Below are 9,937 nucleotides of genomic sequence, written 5' to 3'. Positions count from 1 at the left end.
TAGTACAATGAATCAGAAGAAAGTACAGCATCTTGCAGGTGTTAGTTTTGTAAATGGTGAGTTGTCAAGAACTTCAGCCGTATGACTAAAGGTGCTCTATTACTTCACGTTATCAATACAATGATGACAACTAAGATATGATCAAAGTGCTATGAAACTATAGCTTCACTTTCACACGGTCCTTGTTCATTACTGGTTTATTCTCCCACAGATTCAAGCTCTGACCGCACTCATCATTACAAATGCTACCTGAGGTACGTCCATATTCTGTACACTGGTAAATGTGATGTACATTCAATTGCTTCTTGAAGTTGGTTTCTGGCATATTACTGTTGCTAAGTAAGATTTTATGACAGGGTTAAATTGGTGATTCCCCTTGCCACATTATTTGTAAGCCAATGGGTTTTTGGTTTTGAGTTTGTCTTGCCTTCACCTACTCAACATGGCATCTTATTGGCTGGTTTGCGTAGCTTGCTTACGAGGGGGGATGTTCCAGTTAGAATCGTCCCAGTGAACAAGCACCAAACCAGCGGTAAGTTGTTGGTTGCAAAGCACTGTACATCAAAAGTGATTTTTATACCCTCAAGTGATGATTTAAATGTACAATTTCTATCAAATAGTTCGTAAATGTTATTCAAACATCACACATAAGATGCAGCGGTTTTTGGAGAATATTTGTTGTGCATTTTGTTGTAGAGAATTCCCGACAGTATTAGCTAGCAACTTACTGTGTCTGGTGGGGGGGGGTTCATATATTTTGTACAGTGCGTGAGTGCAGAGTTGGATGGTGAGACGGGCATTGCATGACGTGCAATTTTGTGTCGTTCTTATCAGGTACATTGTTAAAGATATTATATTGTAATTGTATTATTTTGGTAACTGCCCCAGTGAACAAGCACCAAACCAGCGAATAAAGCTACATGACTGGTGCTACATATTGGAGTTCCGTGTCGATGACTGATGTACACAACGCCAGAAGAGTACTGTTACAGTGGTGCCGTGACCGTTCTTCTGGATCGGATCATCCTTCGCTGGATTTCCATCCCAGAACTTCGCCGTGGTTGCTGTTGAAGAATCAGATAAGACGTTGCTGGTGCAGTTTGGCGATATCGCATTTCGCCACAAGATGGCGCCACTAGAACGTTTTATTATTGCAATTGATGATTTCTCTTGCTGAGGCTCTTCACAGACAAAGGATAACTTTTGTGTTACTTGTTTATTTGCAATTCTGATGTATATCTGATATAAGTAGGGTGAGTTTTACCAGTGTATTAGATATAGGTTAGATTTTGTCGTGAGGTAAAAAAAAAAATATATATATATATATACACATGTTTTGCTGTTTACATTTTCATTAGGGTGTTGATTTCCCATTGTTAAAATGGAAGGTGTTGGGAGAGGTAGGGGTTTCCTGTCATTTAATCTGTCACCATCTGTGGGTAGGGGTTCAGTCAAAATTCCAGTTAATTCTACACCTATGCCCAAACTGGAGGGTTTTGATGATAGTTTATCCATGGACACGCCCAAGGATGTGTATGAAAGAGGTTTGCCAAATACAGGGAGTGGGGAGGTCTCCATGGATTTTATAGCAGACATAGTCCAACAGATTGGTCATTCCATTGGGGAGAACATTGCCTCCTGTTTGGAGTCAAAGGCAATTGCTGGACATGTTGGGGACAATGTTATGGGGAGTGTATGCAGCTCGAGGGGTATGGATGTGTCAGGCCTGAACCTGGTATTGAAGTCTGATATCAGGGAACCGGTGTATTTTCGGGGGGATGGCTCTGAAAAGTGCACAGTGCATGAGTGGGAGGATATGGTAATGGTTTACATGCGTAAGAGGGGCGTGTCTGTGATGGACCAAGCAGTTGAGTTTATGGGCAGGCTTATGGGAAGAGCCCGCAATGTTGTTAAAGTTGGCATACGCAGCAATCCCTCCATTGAATTATCTAAAGGCCCGAGTCCCATCTTTGACATACTGAAACAACATTTTAGTGACACTGTTTTTTCAAGCATGCCCCTTGCTGACTTTTATGCCACATTACCTCTGACTGATGAACAACCATTTGAATATTGGCTCAGACTGAACAGGGCTATGGAGGTTGCTGAAGATTGTATAAAGAGACAGAAAAAAAGTGTTGAAGACCCATCTCGTGAGCTCACAGTCATGTTCATCAGACATTGCCCTAATGCTGAACTGTCGCTTATCTTTAAGTGCAAGCCATTACAGCAGTGGACCGCTGCAGATGTTCATGAGAGGCTGGATGAATACAGGAGGGAGCGGAGGTACTCTCACTTATCTAAGTTGACCCCAGCCATCGCAACAATGAAGCAGGAAGTTGGTGCTGTCATGCCGATCACCATGCCTGCTGTGAGGTCCCACATGGAAGTACCCAATACGTTGCCTTACCCAGCCCAGCCCATTCAGGGCTCAGCTGAGCCCATGGAACGTATCCTTGCCATGCTGGAGCGTGTGCTGGAGCAGAGGCCACAACAGTCTGACCATAAGTTCCAAAAAGGGAATAGGAGCAAAGTGAAGTCTAATGGGCCATGTAACGTGTGCGGGGATGCTGGACATAATACTTACTTTCACTGCAGGGCCAATCACCTCTGCTTTCTTTGTCATGTAGCTGGCCACGCACGCTCTCAGTGCCCCAAGGCCGCAGCTCTGAGCACAGCTAGTGGAGTCCCTACAGTAATCACTGCTCAGCTTCCGGAAAACTAGTAGGCCTGCATGTAGAAGGGGAGAGTGTTGGGCCTTTTGTAGAGTCCCCATCAGTGAGAGCTGTTGATTTGGAGTCTGTATATAAAAGTGTTTGTGACGAAATGGAGACTGAGAAGAATATCATAATGCAGAACACACAGAGACTTTCCCCGTATGATGATTTATTCTATGCCAAGGTGTTAATAGGAGGAGAAGTGGAAGTGAGAGCTATGCTTGACAGTGGGTCCATGGCTTGTACCTTGAGCTCTAGGGTCTTACCTGAACTGTTGCATGCAGGAGTGTTGAAAAGTCCATCATTGAGTCCTACAGAGGTAGTCTTGGTTGGTTGTGGTGGGTTGAAGACGAGGCCTTTGGGAGTATGTGAGCTGGAGATGGAGGTGTACGGATGTAGAGTTGCTGTGCCTACACTGGTGGTTGAAGGCCAGAGTGATGACCTCATCTTGGGCAGCAATCTCCTAAAGCACTTGATTCGCCACCTGAAGACGGATGGAGATCTCTGGAAGAGGGTTTATACTCCTGTGTGTGACGGGGGTGAGGAGAGCAAGCTAATCAACATGATGGCTAATGTGGAGAGATGGAGAGACAGTGAAGTACCTGACAAAGTTGGAACTGTGAGACTAAAAGGGGCTGTGACTCTAGAGCCTATGCAGGAGCACTTAGTCTGGGGCAGACTACGAAACACTCAGAATCTATCAGCTGGCAGTGCTGTTGTCATTGAGCCCAGCAGTTCAAGGTCAACCCCAAGGTCAATACTGGTAGGGAGGACAGTAGCTCTATTGCGGGGGGATGGGTGGCTCCCTGTTAGAGTGATAAACCCTTCTCAGAAGACCGTGACATTGAGACGAAACGCCACTCTAGCCGATGTCTTTCCTTGCATGGCTCTAGAGGACTTTGACTGTTCGGGTGTGAATGATGGTTCATCAGCAGCTTTACAGCAGCAAGTGCAGAGAACGGCTGATATACTCACTGACTGCCAAGATGACTTGACACTGACTGACGGTTCCAGCCAACTTCACGATACTGACGGACCTGACAGTTCAAGCGAGCCTGAGGTCTTACGTGACTTAGGTTTGACTGATATTGATGTCTCCTCCTGTCAAGCGTCTCCTGCTGGTAAGAAGAAACTCATCCAGCTCATAGCTGAGTACCAGTCTATTTTTTCCAGGCACAAGTTGGATTGTGGAAAAGCTTCCGGATGTCTTCACCGCATTCAACTGAGTGATGAGAAACCCTTTCGGATGCCCTACCGACGCCTTTCACCAAATAATTATGAGAAGCTCAAACAAGCATTGAATGAGATGGAAGAACGTGATATCATAAGGAAGTCTAGTAGTGAGTTCGCCTCTCCCCTTGTCCTTGTATGGAAGAAGTCTGGAGACCTGAGACTCTGTACTGATTTTCGTTTGCTCAATGCTCGCACCATCAAAGACGCCCACCCACTCCCTCACCAGGCTGACGCGCTGGCTGCATTAGGTGGAAATGCCTTTTTCTCGACAATGGACCTTACCTCTGGCTACTACAATGTGGAAGTGCATGAGGATGACCGGAGATTCACAGCTTTTACGTCCCCATTTGGATTGTACGAATACAATCGAATGCCACAGGGGTTATGTAATAGTCCGGCAACCTTTATGAGGATGATGCTAAACATCTTTGGGGATCAGAACTTTCTTAGCCTGCTGTGTTACCTTGACGATGTCTTGGTCTATGCGCCCACTGAAGATCTGGCTATACAGCGCCTGGAAAAGTGTAACTTTCTGCAGAGGTCTGTGAAGTTTCTGGGGCATATCATTAGCGCGGATGGTGTAGCTACAGACCCTGAGAAGGTGAGGGCCATTACAGGAGTAACAGAAGCTGATTTGACGAAAGATGGCACTGACATTCCATCTCAGAAGAAATTGAGGTCATTCCTTGGGATGGTGGTGTATTATCAACAGTTCATTGAAGGTTGCTCGACCATTGCAAAGCCTCTCTTTGGATTGACTACTGGACACAAGGCTCCACGCTGGAAAAAGAAGCGAAGCTCACCTGTCAGGAAGTTGACGGCTGCCGACTGGACAACAGAATGCAGACAGGCCTTATTCCAGCTAAAGCAAGCCTTGCTGGACCAGGTTTTGTTGGCCCACCCCAACTTCGAAAAACCCTTTCTACTCTCGGTGGATGCATCCAGCAATGGATTAGGTGCTGTGTTATCTCAGGTGCAGGAACCGGGAGCTACAGCGAGACCTATAGCCTTCGCGAGCAAGTCCCTCAGTTATGCACAGTCAAGGTATCCTGCGCACAGGCTCGAGTTCTTTGCCATGAAATGGGCTATCTGTGACAAGTTCCACCACTGGCTACGGGGACAGCAGTTCACGGTATGGACGGATAATAATCCCTTGACATACATTCTGACCAAAGCAAAGCTTGATGCTTGTGAACAGAGATGGGTCGCCAAGCTGGCACCGTACGAGTTTGACATTAAATACATCCCTGGAAAAATGAATGTTGTTGCAGATGCTTTGAGCAGAGAGCCCTTCGTACGACCCAGTGCACTCCATCGCCTGACAAGGGTCCCGTACGAGACCTTACTAGCTGAAGCCGACGCTGTGCGCACAGACAGAGTGCAAGATGTGTTTCGCTGGTCCAGCCACCCCTTTGACAAAGCCTCTGACTCCAACGAAGTGGTCATTAGCTGTCAGGCTACTGTTGACCCCCCATCTGGTGCTTTATCAAGACATGAAGTTGCAGCTGTTCTTCATTCACATAGGTGCTGGGTGGGTGAAGTGGGCACACATGCACTGCTGTTGCCACAGCTCCCACAGGCTGTTATGCCATCAGAGCAGACCGATGTCGATGTTCTGCCACACGACCTACTGATGAGTAAGCAGCGTGATGACAACGTGATCAGCAAAGTCATCTTCTTTGTTGAGAGGGGGAGAAGACCATCCCGGAGAGAGCGTGCCCATGAGAGTGTTGAGGTTTTGGGTCTTCTCAGAAGTTGGGACAAGTTGACCATGAAGAGGGGTGTACTGTATCGTGTTTCGAAGAATGTGGTTACAAAGAGGAAAATGTATCTGTATGTGGTTCCAGCCTCCATGAAAGCAATGGTGTTGAAGGGTGTCCATGATGAAGCTGGCCACCAGGGCCAACAGAGAACAGTCTACCTGACAAGACAGAGATTCTTCTGGCATGGCCTGGAGAGGGAGGTAAAAGCCTATGTGAAGTGCTGCAGGAGATGCGTGGTGAGCAAGACTCCTGATCCGGAAGCAAGAGCTCCTCTTGAGAGCATAATAACAACTGAGCCTCTTGAACTAGTGTGCATAGACTTCTGGTCTGCAGAAGATTCTTCAAACAAATCCTTGGATGTGCTCGTTGTTACTGACCATTTTACCAAATTAGCTCATGCCTTCTTGTGTCCGAACCAGTCTGCTAAGTCAGTAGCTCATCAGTTGTGGAACAACTATTTCTGTGTCTATGGGATGCCTCGCCGTATACACTCAGACCAGGGAGCCAACTTTGAGAGCGCTTTAATAGCCGAACTGTTGAGTGTTGCAGGCGTTCAGAAGTCTCACACCACGCCGTACCATCCGATGGGGAACGGGTCCTGCGAAAGGATGAATAGGACTTTGGGAAACATGATCCGGGCCCTGCCAACGAGAGCAAAGCACAGATGGCCTCAGGCGCTGAAGTCCCTTACGTTTGCATACAATTGTACAATCCACGAGACCACAGGCTTTGCCCCTTTCCTGCTAATGTTTGGGAGGACGCCAAGACTGCCTGTTGACATAGTCTTTGGCTCTGTCATAGAGAACCCAGAAGTTGTCGACTATGACCAGTTTGTTCAGTCTTTGAGGAGAGATCTGAAAGAAGCCATGAATGCAGCACAGGCATCTGCAGCGAAGCAGTTGAAGAGGCATGCTGACCTTTATGACAGAAGAGTCAGAGGAGCACCAGTGGAGATTGGGGATCGAGTATTGCTGGCTAACAAGGGGGAGCGGGGAAAGCGGAAGCTCGCTGACCGTTGGGAGGATACTGTCTACCTTGTCACTGGATTGAATGCTGACAGTCATACTTTTAAGATTCAGAACAGCTCCACTGGACGGGAGAAGACGGTACATCGCAACCTGATAATGCCAGTCAACTTTCTTCCTCTTCCTCATGCTGCTGTTGAGGAGGGAACAGACATGTCTGGATTAACAGAGTCTGAGGACATGAATGACAGCCTAGTGGTCTCAGCTGCCATGGACACTGCAGTGGATGATGGTGCTGAGTACAGAACCAGAGTGTGGGTGTCAGAGTTGTCTTCTGAAGGAACAGGTGACACAAGCCTGGAGGGTGATGTGCGATCCTTGGATGCTCAGGATATTCCACCTTTGGTTTCCGTGGATGATATACTGCAGCTGGAAGGTCTGCCTCGATCAGAGAGTCTTCAAGAATCTGACCGAGACTGTAACAGTGTAGTGAGTGAGCTAATTGACCAGTCTGCTTACGATATCCGTACTGACCTACCAAACGCGGACCATTCCTTACCTGATCAGTTACGTACTGACTGTGTTGACGGACACACTATTGCAACAGTACACAACAATGTTACCCCTTATGCAGTTGAAGGTAGTCGGGGTCATATTAAGTCAAGGGCAGGAAGGCTATTTAAACCAGTGTCAAGACTGATTGAGATTATGAATCAGCAGAAAGTTAGCTCTTGAAGGTTAAATATGTGAATAGAGGGTCAATGGTATTGACATCTTTTATTTGTTTTGCTTTTACATCGTTGTGACCATAATTAGAGGTTGCAGGATGGTAATGTGACATATGATAAAGTCTCTTATGGTGGTTTATTTTATTACTTGGATGTTTTAAAGTCACCGAGTGTACTTAACATGTGACAGGCATGTTTACCTATGAGGGCTAAGGGGTTTGATCAACCGCTTTTCACTCTGATTCTCAAGGAGAATAGTCTAATGACTGGAATATTTAGTGACTGATTTAAAGCAGGGTCTGCATCCTTGATATACACAGCTTTACCTTTTAGTTTTCTCTATTATGTAGTATATATTTTTTTTTCTCTGGATTATTCTGTACATATGTTTTGAGTGTCTCTGTATCTGGTATGTTTGCACAGTGCCGTTTTGTATTTTGTTATTTTTCTTGGCAAGTGGAATTCAGTAGGGGGGAGTGTAACAGGGTTAAATTGGTGATTCCCCTTGCCACATTATTTGTAAGCCAATGGGTTTTTGGTTTTGAGTTTGTCTTGCCTTCACCTACTCAACATGGCATCTTATTGGCTGGTTTGCGTAGCTTGCTTACGAGGGGGGATGTTCCAGTTAGAATCGTCCCAGTGAACAAGCACCAAACCAGCGGTAAGTTGTTGGTTGCAAAGCACTGTACATCAAAAGTGATTTTTATACCCTCAAGTGATGATTTAAATGTACAATTTCTATCAAATAGTTCGTAAATGTTATTCAAACATCACACATAAGATGCAGCGGTTTTTGGAGAATATTTGTTGTGCATTTTGTTGTAGAGAATTCCCGACAGTATTAGCTAGCAACTTACTGTGTCTGGTGGGGGGGGGTTCATATATTTTGTACAGTGCGTGAGTGCAGAGTTGGATGGTGAGACGGGCATTGCATGACGTGCAATTTTGTGTCGTTCTTATCAGGTACATTGTTAAAGATATTATATTGTAATTGTATTATTTTGGTAACTGCCCCAGTGAACAAGCACCAAACCAGCGAATAAAGCTACATGACTGGTGCTACATATTGGAGTTCCGTGTCGATGACTGATGTACACAACGCCAGAAGAGTACTGTTACACCAAATTGGAGTAAAATACTGTAATTGTCAGTGGTTTTTGTGCACTAGTATCCCAAAGTATTAAGTGAAAACAAACATAGAAAACAATATTGGCAGCAATGAAAGAAAATGAAAAGGCTACTATTATATTAGAATTATTTCGGTGACAACCTGGTTGATTAATAATATTGGGTTGACAATGCAGATAGTCCGGGTAGCCATTTGATTAGCTGTTCATGAGCCTTTTGGACCAAGACTTGGAGCTCCGGTACTGCTTGCCGTGCGGTAGCAGAGCGAACAGTCTATGACTGGGGTGGCTGGAGTCCTTGACCATTTTTAGGGCCTTCCTCTGACACCGGTTAACCAATGCAAATGAATAGGAAAACATTCAAAGCTTATTAATAGGACAACATTTAGCGTAATTGGGAACACATATGGCGCGGGGAGAAGTCAAAGGATCCTAGTCAGGCTATTGTTTGTGAAATCCAGATTCAATATAGGGCTTCATGTGTATCACACCTCTAGGCGATAGTGGGCTAAATCAATTAGAAATTTTGCTGAAATATGCAGGTTTTGTCATGATCTGTGATCAAAATAGACAGGGGTGTTTTTGGTTCCGTTTAGGCTATAGGTTATGGGTAAGTACGCAGCTGCACTGAAATTAATAGCCTGATTCAATGCGATTCTCCTGAATAAAAATCTGTTCAACTGTTTGGTCTATGGATACCGCTTCTATCTTTTTGGTATTTTTGTATAGGCATAGCCTACCACTAATATTCTAAATTACAGAGACTAACACGGAACCCAAACCGGCTGCGTGCCTGCGCTATCATGCATACATTTAGTACTAATTATTAAGGTGGTTGTCAGCATGACTTTCAACTGCACAATACGCATGAAAACGTTCTGCTGAGTTGGCCCTAGAAAATGTAGCCTAGATAGTATCACTTCTTTATGTCCCTTGTAAAACCGGTTCTACTACCAGCAAGTAAATACACTTCTCTCCACAGTTCTGAGGGAAAAACATTCACCCAAAAGCAACTTTTTACTGAATTACCATAGACATATAATTTACAGTTGACAGTCTTAACATCCCCCACAAAACACATAGTTATAGCATACGACTAGATGCAAATCATCGAACTGAACAAATAAAAGAGCAATAGACTTTTAAACCGTCCTCCTCCCTAACATTCCCTGTCATACAACAGTACATAATGGTTTCCCTCTGAGCTGTAGGCCAAGGTTTCCTTCCTCATAAAACTCCCCCCTCTTCCTGTTTTCAATCTCTACAATCAATGGACAAATGTATTTACAATTAAATTAATCTAACAACAATACAATTATTCGCAGTTTAGCAGTATTATTATGATGAATTTGTCAGACTACTAAAACAGATAGTAAACAATGTAAATCTACGCCTGCAACCATT

General features: G+C 44.9%; 1 protein-coding gene across 5 annotated transcripts; it reads left to right on the top strand.

Moving 5' to 3' along the window:
- Positions 1 to 8,470, top strand: LOC135572589 (uncharacterized). 5 transcript variants are annotated; one of them, XM_065020919.1, is made up of 3 exons: positions 1 to 56; positions 212 to 254; positions 889 to 8,470. In XM_065020919.1, exon 3 carries the CDS (start codon positions 2,827 to 2,829, stop codon positions 7,411 to 7,413), a length of 4,587 nt encoding a protein of 1,528 aa, XP_064876991.1. In that variant the 5' UTR covers positions 1 to 56; positions 212 to 254; positions 889 to 2,826; the 3' UTR covers positions 7,414 to 8,470. The 5 variants fall into 5 exon arrangements, with proteins under 5 accessions (XP_064876991.1, XP_064876988.1, XP_064876990.1 ...); XM_065020916.1 differs by having other exon boundaries at positions 471 to 8,470; XM_065020918.1 differs by adding an exon at positions 471 to 532 and having other exon boundaries at positions 3 to 254.
- The last annotated feature ends 1,467 nt before the right edge of the window (positions 8,471 to 9,937 follow it).

Source organism: Oncorhynchus nerka, linkage group LG7, assembly GCF_034236695.1.
Source record: "Oncorhynchus nerka isolate Pitt River linkage group LG7, Oner_Uvic_2.0, whole genome shotgun sequence".
Taxonomy (NCBI): domain Eukaryota; kingdom Metazoa; phylum Chordata; class Actinopteri; order Salmoniformes; family Salmonidae; genus Oncorhynchus; species Oncorhynchus nerka.
The sequence above is the reverse complement of the archived record's forward strand: the minus strand, read 5'-3'. Positions and strand labels throughout refer to the sequence as shown.